Source organism: Mixophyes fleayi, chromosome 4 (genome assembly GCF_038048845.1).
Source record: "Mixophyes fleayi isolate aMixFle1 chromosome 4, aMixFle1.hap1, whole genome shotgun sequence".
Taxonomy (NCBI): Eukaryota; Metazoa; Chordata; class Amphibia; order Anura; family Limnodynastidae; genus Mixophyes; species Mixophyes fleayi.
The window spans coordinates 103,631,575-103,648,323 of record NC_134405.1 but is presented as its reverse complement, the minus strand read 5'-3'; the positions used below and the strand labels follow the sequence as shown (position 1 = coordinate 103,648,323).

At 40.6% G+C, this 16,749-nt stretch overlaps 1 protein-coding gene across 1 annotated transcript in view; it reads right to left on the bottom strand.

Annotated features, from left to right (window-relative positions):
- The window catches only part of HOMER2 (homer scaffold protein 2), a 139,660-nt gene that overhangs the window by 74,157 nt on the left and 48,754 nt on the right, over positions 1-16,749 (bottom strand). Inside the window, exon 2 of the mRNA XM_075205923.1 lies at positions 3,848-4,004. Coding sequence (XP_075062024.1) covers positions 3,848-4,004 — 157 coding nt within the window. The remainder of the gene's footprint in view (positions 1-3,847; positions 4,005-16,749) is intronic.

Genomic DNA, 16,749 nt, shown 5'->3' with positions numbered 1-16,749 from the left:
TTTTGTTCACTAAGCAGAACTGAGCGCTTATGCCTGGGCTTTCAGCTCTATTGTGCATGCATGAATCCGCTAGCCGGGTCCTGCATGCACATCTCTTTTGAGATTGGCCAGGCAATAAGTTAACTATTTCTGCTCCGGGCCACTATCACCAAGGCAGCTGAGTATCAGCTGTCTCACCAACATTTTCTTGCTATTCGCTGTGGAAAAAGACACTTGCAAAGCATGCAAGTTAAATCAGACTCTTTACTATTATTTTGCCACACATATGTCCTCCACCTGTATCTCTATAACCTAGGTGCACTACTGTACAAATGTGCAACTCTGTTTGCCGCCTTGCTCTACAGATTACCAGCTAAATACCGAACTCCTCTGTGGAAAACCACTTCCTTTGTCACAATAGATAGAAAAAGATGCATGCAAGAAAGTGTCTTTATATGCCTATGTTCAGTTGGAAGCATGTTAAGATACGTCCTGTACAGTAGAGTTTGCACCAGGCATACTAGCGTGCATATTTCCACCTCACAACAGTGTAGAGGCGTAACTTGACAGTATTAGTAGTAAGTGATAAAGTTGCATATACACACGCACACACAATATAATAATGTAATTAAGTGATGCATATACAAGATAAAAAAGTTATTAATAAATGCTAACTTCATATTTTCAATATAAAATGTAATAACATACATAGAAAGTAAACTAAATACAAACTTCTGTTTTCCCCCTTTAAAAATGAAATGGAATCTTATTTTCTGCAGTAGTCAAAATGGAAATGTAAAAAGTAATGGGAATAGACAGCTGTGATTACATATAATATAGATGCATCACCAGCGTCGGACTGGCCCACTGGGATACCGGAAAAATCACCGGTAGGCCCCGCTGCCTTACAGCCACACCCCCATCTAGAAGTGGACGGAGCCCATCCAGCTCACGTGGGGTCGGTGTCCTCCTCGGCGTCCCCGCTGCCCTCCTCGGCATTCCTGCTCCTGCAGATGACTGGCTGTCAGTGACAGCCAGTCATCTTTCAAATGCGATCGCAGCTGCGATCATGTGACCCGCCCCCTCCTCCTGTCAGCTGACTGTCTTATGCTCCCGCCGCCGCTGAAGGACTAAGGAGCAGAGAGGCTGCAGCAATCAAAATATGGGTAAGTAGATTTTTTTATTTTATTTAATATTATAGGATATATCTGTATCTAAATATGTGCTCTAGCTACTGGGAGGGCAGAATATATATATATATATATATATATATATATATATATATATATATATATATATATATATATATATATATATATATATATATATATATATATATATATATATATATATGCAAAAAAAACAAAACAAGACCAAAATACGATTCACATAAAAGGAGTATTTACAAAACACAGTCTACAAAGATATGGCGATTGTGTACAGTGTGATGCCCAGACCACATTATTGCTACAAAATGTAAATGAAAGGTTCTCAAAAAAGCATTAATATTATTCTGGATAGCACTCTAGATAGTAAGACTATATGTGAAAATGTACTCCCTGCTGTATATTATCTCCTTGGTTATTATAGATGCACAAACCGGTCATATTTCAATCCCCCTAACGGCTTTGGTGAATTGGTTGTAAAATTTAAAAATTTGAATTTCAGGACAGGAAAAAAAAAAAAAAAAAAAAAAAAGTTAAAGTTGAGCTATTTTCCATATGTTCAAGTTAAATGACAAATTTTTATTGTGAATAGTTCATCTAGAATGCTGAACAGGAGTTAATTTTTTTTGTGTCAATGTAAAATACTATGTTGATTAAAAATATTATTTTTATTGTGCTAAAAGAATAACTTTATAAAACACACTAATTTTATACACAAACAGTGAATACAATCGGCGAATGTTGAATGCGAGCGTAGAACCTGAAACTGCAAATTTTGAACCACAGTCTGAAATCGGGGTACGTAGCCGTTTGTGCTGCAAACATGTTCGGCGTAGTCAAACTGGTGAAATCTCTACGCTATGTCTCACTGCTAGAAAAAGCTGACTGTTCTTCTATTCTCATAAAGTCATAGTTGGCCTATTAGGTAACTGAATAACTAATATAGTAAGTATTTTCATAGATGAAGTATGAATTTAATCTTAGATAAAATACTAAAAAATGCACTAGATAACACTGATGTATTATACTGCAGAGAGATCTCAGTGTGCCATATTAGCCTTTACAGAAATGGACCCTTTGAAGAAAGTGAAACCTTTAATTGGGGGAACATGAAAAAGATTCATGAAAAGGATTCATGACTGCCATTGTGCAGGAGACTCAGGTTCCACATTTGAAGGACAGAATAGAAAGACTTTCTTTAACATCTGATAGGATTTTAATCTCATAAGATCTCAAGCATGAGCTTTCTGAATATTACTGAAGACTATGGCAGCAACCTGCAAACTGCAACACACACTGTCACCAATTTGAAAAATAATCTTTGAATGTGTGTCTAAACACTTCGGATCTTCCTCTTCCCCCTGGACAAAAGGATGCCTGCTGGATTTGTAGTTGGGGAGCAAGATAAAACAAAGCCATCCTAAAACAGCATGGCGTAGAGAAAAAATGTAAAACATAAATAGCATCTAATAACTATGTAATAAGAAACAGGTACAACTATACTCCCAATCAATGATATCAGGGCCGCTATCAGGGGGGTATGGGGGGGTACTGTTGTACCGGGCCCGGGCTCACCAGGGGGCCCGGCGGTGGCGCAACACAAACTTACCAGGGGGCCCGCTGTCTTCCAGTCTTCGTTAGTCTCCACTGCGTCTCCGCCGGTCTGCGCTGCTCTCCGCTGCTGTCTTCAGCCTGGCTGTCAGCGTGACTGCCAGGCAGCAGAATGCGATTGCAGGGGTGGAGGAACCATTCCCCAGCGATCATGTGATCTGCCTGTGACAGCCAGGCAGCTGCCAATCATGATCGCAGGGGAATCATTGCTTTGCCACTGCGATCATGTGATCTTCCCTTTTCACTGATTGTGTGCTGTGACCTGACGTCACAAACCCGTTCCTGCCGCCGCAGAAGAAGAAGGAGCAGCAGCTGCAACATCTCAAACTGTGAGTATATTTTAAAGATTTTTTTTCAGGTTTTTCTGTTGGGGGGGGGGGGGGTCACTTGTACTGGGCTCCATGATTTCTGATGGCGGCCCTGAATGACAATATCACATATGCATACCTCCCAACTGTTCAGATTTTGACAGGACATCCAGGTTGGCGGGCTGCAAAATGGGTAGGTCTTAATTAAAAATGGATGGGGCTTTACAAAATGTACACCATTGTGGGTGGAGTTTGTACCTATGGGGGTGTGTAGGTTCAAGATGAAATAGAGCCGGAGGAGGGTCACGACATTGCATGGATTCCCTGTACCTTAGAATCTTCCTAACACTCAGAAACACTGTAAACAACCGATTAAAGGTGATCTATCATTTACTGTACATCAACCAACGTTAAACATGTCTAATATATGCTAGTGCTTTCTGTTCTTCATTACTGGGCAAGTGTCAGCATGGTCATTATTTTCTTTCCAGAGAAACAGACTCTCTAATGAGTGGTTTATTCAGGAAATCAGCATTGCAAAACAGTTTACTGAACTATTTAAAACTAGAACACCATTTTAAAAATGCCTTCATTACCACGACTTATAAATTGAACTTTAGCTGTTATTTTCCCTTTTTAAAGGTTATAACGCATATATGCCGTCATGGATTACCAGTCGGTTTTTCAATAGGAAAAGAAAAAAAAGAAAAAAGTGATATATGTAAAACATTTGCATTACATTGAGTTTTGTGGACATAAGTAATAGAACAAATGTGTACGTACCTTGGTCCCATCAACACTGATGATTCGATAGCTGTTCCTTGTGCTGTCATAGAAGTAGGAGACTGTTACCGCTTGTTTGCTTGCAGGAACCCAGTTTTTCTTGGTACTGGGATCTATTTGGAAGACGTGCGCTCTTGTGGTGAAAATGGGTTGTTCTCTGTTAACAGAAAATAAATGAAAAGATAGTTTTGTACTGTGAAATTAAATCACATTCCCAGTATGCACTTTAATCAAGGTTTAATGTAGAAAACAGAAGGATACCTTAAACCATGCCGACCAGTTTAGCTCTTGCCACCCATGTATCACTCGTTCTACCATTTTCCAAGTAATTATTATTATGGTTTGTGCAACACCACCATATTATGCTGCACTTTTTTTTTATGTTGATTAGTGCAGTCAATGTTAATTTACCACGACAGGCTGACTTCACGCACACATCTTTATTAATTTCATACCACAGGTGTACAATTCTGTACATCTGAGAAAGTTCAGCTCTAGATCACACCTGTCAATTCACACTTGTTGTACCACGTCTCATGGTCACCGACTCATCCTACAGCATGTTCCTTCATTATCCAGATGTTTATTATATAAAGAATGAAGAAATGCTTTCCTCCGGTCTACCAAAGGTCACTGGAGGTAACCCCAGTCAGCGATAAGACTTGCAGAGTCTCGTCGGCGATGGCTAACCCATGCTAAGCTATAAACACGGCGGTACTAGCACCACTGCAATCCTTCTGTTATTGACATCTCAGGATGGCGATAGCAGAAGATAATGGATGAAAAAATGCTTTATTATCTGAAAAAAAAAATAAAAAAATTTCCATTTGGCGTTAAAAAAAACAGCAAACAAAAAAAACACATTTCTAAGTTTCATCGCAGTAAAACGGAAAGTCTGGGCTTTCGGTTCCACTGCGGATGCACAACCTAAAGGGGTAAGTAAAGTCTTACTGCTCCCAGCCAGTATCACCAAGGCAGCTGCCTCTGGATGATGCATTGTGATAGGTGGTTTTCCATCACCGAGATAAGTGGTGGCCCTATCACCATGCATGCTAACTATATACCTTTTCATTGTACCAAAAGACTAAGTATATCATTTTTGCCATACGACGTGCCTGCAGTTAAGTTTGTTCAGAGGATCACACTGTGAAAAACATTTTCAAGTTGATAGGTCAGCTATACTCAGAAATGTATAAAAAGTAAATAAAAAAGTGGTAATAATGCAGTATAAACTGAAAAAAAAACTGCCTTTAGTGGAGTTTTAACATATGATACTAAACTCTAGATTATTGATTCCATGAAGTGGAATAGTAGCTGAACTCTGTAGACTACAAGCATTGATTGTGTTTCTCCTGCAGCATTGTGCAGTTCTCACAAAATAGAAAAAAAATCTATACTTTAAAACACCAATTATATTCTTTCATTTTGTGAGAAAGCTGCACAGGGATATTGGTTTGTAAATTTACATGTGTTGTCTGGGAGGTTGGAGCATGAAGTAAGGAAACAATAACAAATAAAATACATGGAAATAGACACGCAAAGGATATGTGCAAAAGGTCAAAGTAAGATATCAAAGAGCACTGACGAACACTGCAGCTATCTGCAATATCAAAGCTACTTTCTACAGCAAGCTAATAAAAGAAGCAGAGAGACACGTTTTAAAAGATTATTTAAATAAGAAAAGGAATAAAAACAGTGGCATTATAAGATTTGCTCTTAATGGCTGCTTATTTTGAAAACACAATCTAATATTAGGTTAGGATTGATATGGAAGTACTTTACATCAAGTAAGGATTTAAAGATTAATTGGCCACACGCATTGTGATGTACACACAAAAGTGGTGGCAAGTGTTTTATTGTGGTAAGCGTAAAGTGTTTTCCTGCATTTGACATAATACAGTACTTTGGTAACAGTCATCATAGCAGTCACTCCCAACACCATTTTTGACAATGATTAATATGAATATGGTTCATGTGACAAAAACTTCCATAGATTATTTATTTTTTATATAAGGTGTAAGCAATCAATCGTTTTACGTCACAAGCACTTGATCATACTGTGCATGAGAGCGGGATATTCTTGAAAGCAAATCTTTCAGTTTTCATACAATGGACCACCAATTTTCAAACATATTTTGTATATCTGGTCATCCAGCAATCAGACCACATGGCTACAAGGGCGCCACATAATTGCTGGTTGTTTGATTACACTGGCATCCACATATGTGATCACGACTAGACAGTCCACCTTGCTCAATCAAGAGCCAGACAGATTTTGATAGGACAGGACATGCACAGTGATGTCCATCCAATTTGTTAAAAATTTAGCAAGCTGGGGACTATAAATTAGCTTGCAGCACTGTGTGGAGTTCTGCAGGACAGTGGTACTCTTAAGAGACTGTTCAGAATGGTTCTGGGTTGTTATGGGAATCGCATTTCCAGAACGTCGGATCTGGCTCTATGTTCCTCTGTATTGTCCTTTTCTCTTGTGTTTAAAAAGATGTCCACCTTTGTGACTTCTCCTGCCTGTGCCTACGTTCTTGGGAGTTCATGCTTAAGATTTGATGTAACCTTAGGTCATGCAGCTTGCCCTTTTCCTCAGTTCTAGTATGAAATCTTGGAAACTGTAGCTTTTATATTCTCGCATCTTCTCATCCATTCTCCAGTTTTCCCACTGGTGAATGGACTGGAAGGGGACAAAAACAGAGCGACGAGGAGAGTATACAGCCTACATAGGTCTATAAAAATAGTCTACAATGGTGACCCTTTGTGTGATCTAAGCACAGAGATCTCCCTACTAATGTTAAGCTATGTGTCATTTAAGGAAAATAAGAATATCAAGAGAGTGTCCGTTCAAGAAGAGATATCAAGAGGGCATTTTATTCTTCGTTCTGCTGGTGTTGGAGGAAACCTCAAACTCCCATGACCCTAACAGACCCGTCTGCAGTACAGACGGTCTACAAGCACCAGGGGCTATAACAACATCTTCCAGTCTGATTTCAGACAGACGTGAGCTACTAGGGAACAAGACCAAATGAAAAGCTAGCAAGCCTAAAAATAAAGACACAGAAGGATGTATTTCAAGGACTTCAGCAGTCAGCATTTTATACATTGCTTTGTTATCTGCTTCTATTAGTGGCTTTACAGTATCTTGTGACATTACCCATTTACCCTTAGACATGGAGAGCTTAAAGCCATTATAAAGGACAATATGAAACGATACCCAAAACCATCCTCTGCTTTTATTTTTTTTGCAAAAAATACATGGCCAAAAGTTTTGAGAATGACACAAATACTGTTCACAAAGTCTGCTGCCTCAGTTTTTATGATGGCAATTTGCATATACTCCAAAATGTCATGAAGAGTTATCTGATGAATTGCAATTAATTTTAAAGTCCATCTATCCCAAAAAACAACATTTCCACTGCATTTCAGGCCTGCGACAAAAGGACCAGCTGACATCAGGTCAGTGATTCTCTTGTAAACACAGATGAAAGTGTTGACGAGGACAAGGCTGGAGATCACTCTGTCATGCTGATTGAGTTAGAACAGTAGCTTTAAGACTGGAAACTTTAAAAGGAGGGTGGTGCTTGAAATCATGGTTTTTCCTCTGTTAACCTTGGTTATCTGCAAGGAAACACCTGCAGTCATCATTGCTTTCCACAAAAAGGGCTTCACAGGCAAGGATATCGCTGTTAGTAAGATTGCACCTAATTCAACCATTTATTGGACCATCAAGAACTTCAAGGAGAGAGGTTCGATAGTGGTGAAGGCTTCAGGGTGCCCAAGATCGTCCAGCAAGAGTCAGACCGTCTCCTAAAGTTGATTCAGCTGCAGGATAGGGGGCACCACCAGTGCAGAGCTTGCTCAGGAATGGCAGCAGGCAGGTGTGAGTGCATCTGCACGTTTGATAAGGTAAAGACTTTTGGAGGATGGCCTGGTGTCAATAAGGCCAGCAAAGAAGCCACTTCTCTCCAGGAGGGACAGACTGATATTCTGCAAAAGGTACAGGAATTGGCCTGTTGAGGACTGGGGTAAAGTAATTTTCTCTGATGAATCCCCTTTCAGATTGTTTGGAGTATCTGTATAAATGCTTGTCTGGAGAAGTAAAGGAGAGCGTTACCATCAGTCCTGTGTCATGCCAACAGTAAAGCATCCTGAGACCATTCATGTGTGTGGTTGCTTCTCAGCCAAGGGAGTAGGCTCACTCACAATTTTGTCTAAGAACACAGCCATGAATAAAGAATGGTACTAAAACATCCTCCAAGAGCAACTTCTCCCAACCATCCAAGAACAGTTTGGTGATGAACAATGTCATTTCCAGCATGAAGGAGCACCTTGCCATAAGGCAAAAGTGATAACCAAGTGGCTCGGGGATCAAAACATTGAAATTTTTGGTCCTTGGCCAGTAAATTACCCCAGATATTAATCCCATTGAGAACTTGTTGTCAATTCTCAAGAGGTGGGTGGACAAACAAAAACCCACAAATTCTGACAAACTCCAATCATCAATTAGGCAAGAATGGGCGGCCATCAGTCAGTATGTGGCCCAGAAGTTGATTGACAGCATGCCAGGGCGAGTTGCAAAGGTCTTCAAAAAGAAGGGTCAACACTGCAAATATTGACCCTTTGCATAAACTTAATGTAATTGTCAATAAAAGCCTTTGACACTTATGAAATGCTTGTAATTTTACTTCAGTATAACATAGCAACATCTGGCAAAAAGGTCGAAAAACACTGAAGCAGTAAACTTTGTGAAAACCAATACTTGTGTCATTCTCAAAACTTTTGGCCATGCCTGTGCCTCTTCCTAGAGAAGAGAAACACTAAAAAGCATAACGAGGGTTTGTTATGAAAACGGTGCATAGTTAAAAAAAGGTTCTATAACCCACAGCAAAGAGTTTTAATTCTCATTTTATAATACATAAATCTCAACTGTCCTGATTTAGGCACAACTATCCCATAGTCCCAATACTCCTAGGATGTACGTCTCCTCTCATGAAAAGCAGTGTTAAAATGATTACAAGATTTCACGTTCTATGGTCTTCGATAAAGTCAGATGAAACGTGTCAGAAAAACTTCCCATACCTAGATCTAGATTATGCGGAGAAGACCCCTAACACAAACGAGTGAGCCGAGATACAGGATTCCCTGAGAGACAACACAGACCGCATTATACTCCTTTGTGTGCAGATCCCGTACGAAGTAAAAAGTACATGTGATTACTAGAGATGAGCGCACTCGGATTTCTGAAATCCGAGCCCACCCGAAACGTTGCCGATCCGAGACAGATCCGGGTATTACCGCCAAATTCAAATCTGAAACTGAGGCTCTGACTCATAATCCCGTTGTCGGATCTCGCGATACTCGGATCCTATAAATTCCCCGCTAGTCGCCGCCATCTTCACTCGGGCATTGATCAGGGTAGAGGGAGGGTATGTTAGGTGGTCCTCTGTCCTGGTAGATCTCGTGCTGTGCTGTTTAGTTCTGTGCTGTGCGGTTTAGTTCTGTGCTGTGCTGTGCTGTGTTCTGCAATATCAGTCCAGTGGTGCTGTGTCCTGTGCTCTGTGCTTCTAAGGGCATAGTTATTTCCCCAATATTCCCCTGTGTTTAAAAAAATACCAAAAACTAATTAAATTTTTTTTTAATTACCACAAAATTTGCACAACCAATCCTGCAGTATAAGCCCATTGGTACTGCAATATTACCAAGTTCACACATTCAGCAGTAAAAGTCCAGTGGTACTGCAATATTACCAAGTTCACACATTCTGCAGTATCTTGTGCTACATATAATGGAGACCAAAAATTTGGAGGATAAAGTAGGGAAAGATCAAGACCCACTTCCTCCTAATGCTGAAGCTGCTGCCACTAGTCATGACATAGACAATGAAATGCCATCAACGTCGTCTTCCAAGCCCGATGCCCAATCTCGTAGTACCGGGCATGTCAAAGGAAAAAAGCCCAAGTTAAGAAAAAGTAGCAAAAAGAGAAACTTCAAATCATCTGAGGAGAAACGTAAAGTTGCCAATATGCCATTTACGACACGGAGTGGCAAGGAACGGCTTAGGCCCTGGCCCGTGTTCATGACTAGTGGTTCAGCTTCACCCACGGATCTTAGCCCTCCTCCTCCTCCCCCCCCTACAAAAAATTGGAGAGTTATGCTGTCAGCAACAAAACAGCAAACAACTCTGCCTTCTAAAGAGAAATTATCACAAATCCCCAAGGCGAGTCCAAGGATGTTGGTGGTTGTCAAGCCTGACCTTCCCATCACTGTATGGGAAGAGGTGGCTCGGGAGGAGCCTATTGATGATGTAGCTGGCGCTGTGGAGGAACTTGATGATGAGGATGGTGATGTGGTTATTGTAAATGAGGCACCAGGGGGGGAAACAGCTGATGTCCATGGGATGAAAAAGCCCATCGTCATGCCTGGTCAGAAGACCAAAAAATGCACCTCTTCGGTCTGCAGTTATTTTTATCCAAGTCCAGACAACCAATGTATGGCCATATGTAGCTTATGTAAAGCTCAAATAAGCAGGGGTAAGGATCTTGCCCACCTAGGAACATCCTCCCTTATACGTCACCTGAATAACCTTTATAGTTCAGTGGTTAGTTCAGGAACTGGGGCTAGGACCCTCATCGGTACAGGGACACCTAAATCCCGTGGTCCAGTTGGATACACACCAGCAACACCCTCCTCGTCAACTTCCTCCACAATCTCCATCAGATTCAGTCCTGCAGCCCAAGTCAGCAGCCAGACTGAGTCCTCCTCAATACGGGATTCATCCGAGGAATCCTGCAGCGGTACGCCTACTACTGCCACTGCTGCTGTTAGTCGGTCATCTTCCCAGAGGGGAAGTCGTAAGACCGCTAAGTCTTTCACAAAACAATTGACCGTCCAACAGTCGTTTGCCATGACCACAAAATACGATAGTAGTCACCCTATTGCAAAGAGTATAACTGCGGCTGTAACTGCAATGTTGGTGTTAGACGTGCGCCCGGTGTCCGCCATCAGTGGAGTGGGATTTAGAGGGTTGATGGAGGTATTGTGTCCCCGGTACCAAATCCCGTCGAGATTCCACTTCACTAGGCAGGCGATACCAAAAATGTACAGAGAAGTACGATCAAGTGTCCTCAGTGCTCTAAAAAATGCGGTTGCACCCACTGTCCACTTAACCACGGACATGTAGACAAGTGGTTCTGGGCAAACGAAGGACTATATGACTGTGACAGCCCACTGGGTAGATGCATCCCCTTCCGCAGCAACAGCAACAGCTGCATCAGTAGCAGCAACTACAAAATGGCTGCTCGTGCAAAGGCAGGCAACATTGTGTATTACAGGCTTTAATAAGAGGCACAACGCTGACAACATATTAGAGAAACTGAGGGAAATTATCTCCCAGTGGCTTACCCCACTTAGACTCTCATGGGGATTTGTGGTGTCAGACAATGCCAGTAACATTGTGCGGGCATTAAATATGGGCAATTTCCAGCACGTCCCATGTTTTGCCCACACCATTAAATTGGTGGTGCAGCATTACCTCAAGAGTGACAGGGGTGTGCAGGAGATGCTTGCGGTGGCGCGCAAAATTGCTGGACACTTTCGGCATTCAGCCAGTGCCTACTGCAGACTAGAGGCACATCAAAAAAGCATGAACCTGCCCTGCCATCACCTCAAACAAGAGGTTGTGACGCGCTGGAACTCCACCTTCTATATGCTGCAGAGGATGGAGGAGCAGCAAAAGGCCATTCAGGCCTACACAGCCACCTACGACATAGGAAAAGGAGTGGGGATGCGCCTCAGTCAAGCGCAGTGGAGACTGATTTCCGTGTTGTGCAAGGTTCTGCAGCCATTTGAACTTGCCACACGAGAAGTCAGTTCCGACACTGCCAGCTTGAGTCAGGTCATTCCCCTGATCAGGCTGTTGCAGAAGCAGCTGGAGAAAGTGAGGGAGGAGCTGGTAAGCCATTGCGATTACACCAAGCATGTAGCTCTTGTGGATGTAGCCCTTCGTACGCTTTGCCAGGATCCGAGGGTGGTCACTCTTTTAAAGTCAGAGGAATACATTCTGGCCACCGTGCTCGATCCTCGGTTTAAAGCGTATTTCGTGTCTCTGTTTCCGGCGGACACAAGTCTACAGCGGTGCAAAGACCTGCTGGTCAGGAGATTGTCCTCTGAAGAGGACCGTGACATGCCAACAGCTCCACCCTTATTTTCTTCCACATCTATGGCTGCGAGGAAAAAGCTCAGTTTTCCCAAAAGAGGCGCTGGCGGGGATGCTGATAACATCTGGTCCGGACTGAAGGACCTGCCAACCATTGCAGACATGTCTACTCCCGCTGCATTGGATGCTGTCACAATAGAAAAAATTGTGGATGATTACTTTGCTGACACCATCCAAGTAGACATGTCAGACATTCCATATTGTTACTGGCAGGAAAAAAAGGCAGTTTGGAAGCCCCTGTACAAACTGGCTCTATTTTACCTGAGTTGTCCCCCCTCCAGTGTGTACTCGGAAAGAGTTTTTAGTGCAGCAGGGAACCTGGTCAGTGAGCGGCGAAGGAGGTTGCTTCCTCATAACGTTGAATAAATGATGTTTATAAAAATGAATAATCAATTCCTCAATGAAGTACAGCACTGCCCTCCAGATACTACAGAGGGACCTGTGGTTGTGGAGTCCAGCGGGGACGAATTGATAATGTGTGATGAGGAGGAAGTACACACTGTAGGGGGAGAGGAATCAGAGGTTAAGGATGAGGACGACATCTTGCCTCAGTAGAGCCTGTTTAGTCTGTACAGGGAGAGATGAATAGCTTTTTTGGTGTGGGGGCCCAAACAAACCAATCATTTCAGCCAAAGTTGTTTGGTAGGCCCTGTCGCTGAAATGATTGGTTTGTTAAAGTGTGCATGTCCTATTTCAACAACATAAGGGTGGGTGTGAGGGCCCAAGGACAATTCCATCTTGGAACTTTTTTTTTTGCATTATATGACCAATCAACAGTCGTTTGCCATGTTCAAAAAGTAAAACCAAATTTAAACAAATTAAACCAAAAGTAAAATGCCCTGTCATAATTTAAAACAAGAGGTATTGACGTGCTCTAAAACTACTGTATTGTTGTTTATATTTTATAAACTACACTTGAAAGCTTGAGTCTTTCAATAAAAAAAGTAACTGTCCATTGCACGAATATTTGCAACAGGGACAATTTTAGGGTTAAGAAAGTCAACTAATAACACTTCGACGCTGTCTGTCTTTATAAACACTCCACTTGGAAGTTGGAGGAGGTATTGTGGCCCGGCACCAAATTTACTACCGGGGCCACTCCACTGTGCAGTCCATATTTAGGTGTATCAGATATTAAACAACGGTGACAGTTGATGCCCAATTTTTTAATTATATTGTGGCCTCGGTACCAAATTGTGTACCGGGGCCACCACACTACGCAGTCAAGATAGATAGATGCGTATCATAGATAAAGTACATTCAGTGGTGTGGGGCAAATTGAAAAATATTCAAAATGCACTGACATTATCAAAAACAAGAGGTTTTCACACGCTGAAACTCCAACATGTATATGATGGAGAGGATGGAGGAGCAGCCGTATGTGCAGTGTAATGCAGACCTGTTGAAGGTTTTTTATATATTTTATTGTGGTGCCCAGTGCCCACTACTCTACGCAGTCCAGATACTATTTTTGGGTGTAATTCTGACCTGTTGAAGGTTTTCTATATATTTTTTATTGTGGTGCCCAGTGCCCACTACTCTACGCAGTCCAGATACTATTTTTGGGTGTAATTCTGACCTGTTGAAGGTTTTCTATATATTTTTTATTGTGGTGCCCAGTGCCCACTACTCTACGCAGTCCAGGTACATTTATTGCTGCGAATCATACAAGTTCAGGGTTTTTAATATATATTGTGGTGACCCACTCCTCTACGCAGTCCAGGTACATTTATTGGTGCGAATCATACAAGTTGAAGGTTTTCTTATTATATATATTGTGGTGACCCACTCCTCTACGCAGTCCAGAAAGATACCTCGTTGCAACGTTTTGGACTAATAACTAGATTGTGAGGTGTTCAGAATACACTGTAAATTAGTGGAAATGCTTGTTATTGAATGTTATTGAGGTTAATAATAGCGTAGGAGTGAAAATAAGCCCAAAAACTTGATTTTTAAACTTTTTATGTTTTTTTCAAAAAAAATCTGAATCCAAAACCTTAAATCCGAACCGAGACCTTTCGTCAAGTGTTTTGCGAGACAAATCCGAACCCCAAAAATAATGAAAATCCGGATCCAAAACACAAAACACGAGACCTCAAAAGTCGCCGGTGCACATCCCTAGTGATTACCAGGCTGACCATAGGATCACCACCGCCCGGCAGCTGTTGGAAGCACCCGGGTGGAAGGAAACGAGTTCATTGCTGGAGAACTTTCACCATTGTGGGTCTGACTATTAACCCTTATATCCCCGGTATTCTGGACTACTGTCTATCTGAAGATTTCTGTTTTGATGATTGGAGGTACTTGTTACTGAGGTCTAATATTTATTACATACTTTTATTAATAAGTGCACGGCTAAGCAGTAGCTACTTGGTATCATTTGGATTTATTCATTTCTGGATGTAGTTGTTAGAGATTCATTTTCTTGAACCAACAAAGGATAGTAATAATAATCATTACGACATTATTATGTTAGTGAGGAATTTGCATTTTTATAATAGTTTTGTTAAATAGTATAGACACACGTCTTATTTTATTACATATACTATATGGTATGTGTCCAACAAATAGTGCATATGATACTATATGTCCATTTTTTAGATTTGTGAATGTGATTTGCTATTATGTTATTTTAAATGTATGCATTTGTTTCAATAAAAATATAATTTTTTTTAGAGAACCACTCCCTTCTTTAGATGTATTCTTCATGGTACATCGCCAGGAACACCTCTAATTGTTTTTGAATCATATTTAATTAATTTATTGTTCCCAATTTTGTGTCAGTGCTGTGTTTGTTTTTTTGGTTGCATTTCTTTGTTGAGGACATGGAGTGAGGTCCTTTTATATACAGCAGCGACTCGTACATATTGATTCATTCCCTAATTTAATTAGCACAGCGCCCGCCTTTTTCGTTTTTTGTTTAAGATTTAGCAAATGCCTTAATGTATTGTTTGGAGCAAGGCAAAGGAAAAGGAGCGATAGCTTACGACAACAAATCAGATGACAGCTATCATTTTCTAAACACTGCTAGTCACAATGACCACTAGAATCAGGCTGGTTGTTATGAGCTATAGTTTCTATTCTGACCCAATGTTCTTAAATGTCCCCCAATGAATTTTCTAATACACTTTTCAGCCAGAGAAGACAAAACTGAGGGCCAAGTTACATGCGTCGCTTTTAATCAGAAACACTTTTTTTTTTAAACTACTACAAGGCCAGTTTCCCAATGGCATGAAAAAAAAAATAGATTTTACTATAATTTTTTTTTATTACACTAGTTGAAGCAGGTAAATGGGGATGGGGATGGAATCTCTTGGTTGTTATGAACAGATACTCACTTGCAATTGCGTCACGAGCAGCAAGGTAGAGACTTTTGGGCTTTCTTCCATTGAATCCATAAGCCCCCCCTCCCTTGCTCACCCTGATCGCAAATGCTGGGCACCTGTGCATGTCAAACATGATTCAGTTTCACCTGTGCTCTCGCAGCCATCTTTCTAACACCAGTGTGTAAGCAACTAGGTCATTTCATCACTATTTGTCCAGTTAGAATGCTGAGCCATGTAATCATCAGCAAGATATCCAGTACATGGATAGTCTCTTGAAAGCATTCTTAATATGCCAATTTCAATGTGGTACGTGGGCATATCTTCCTCCATCCAGGACTGAAACATGCAGCTGTCTGCAACCTCTTTGTAGTACTGGCGCTTGTTTATGCTACAGTCAGGATACGGTATAATCAAGATGTGAAACAAGTTGATGTACAGGATGCAGCCTCACCCTTCTGCAGCTTCTAATCACATTTGGTAGGCTGGCAAAAAAGTAAATAGAAAAATAATCTCTCCTATATAGCAGGACTGTGGAGTATGATTGATGTTAAGATAACTGCAAATGCTCCAGTATAGAGATATATATATATATATATATATATAGCTGTAACAGAAGAACAAGCAGGGCGCCTCTGAGTGTATTATCAATTGTATAGTGTGGAATAGAGCAATAACTTGCATACCATGAAGTTGTAGATGATAAACTTTACAGAAGATAATGGAGTAATCTGTGCTTTGCCTTTAGTCCTCCAGATCTGCACCGATCCATACAAAATACAGGAAAACAGCAAACATAGTGTAATACTGCTATATATATATACACACACACACACACACACACACACACACACACACACACACATATATATATATATATATATATATATATATATATATATATATATATATATATATATATATATATATATATAATATATACACACACATATATATACACACACACATATACATATATATACATATATATACATATATATATATATATATATATATATATATATATATATGCACACACACATATACATATATATATATATATATATATATATAGAAAGATAATAAGCAAAAGGCGCTTAGTGCAATATTAAATAACACCAAAATGTGTGACAATGATTTACATATATATGTGTGTACCTCATACACTATATAAATATAAAAAACATACAAATTTGCGCAGCAGGCAGCTCCTCAAAAATAAGCACTCATTTGCAAGTGCTCAAATAATTCTAAAAGACAAAAGAAGAGAAGCGCCACGCATAGAGTATTAAATGACCAACAATTAGTCTTCTCAAAGTGGCAGACAAGTGAATTGGCCTCGTACCAAAAGACAA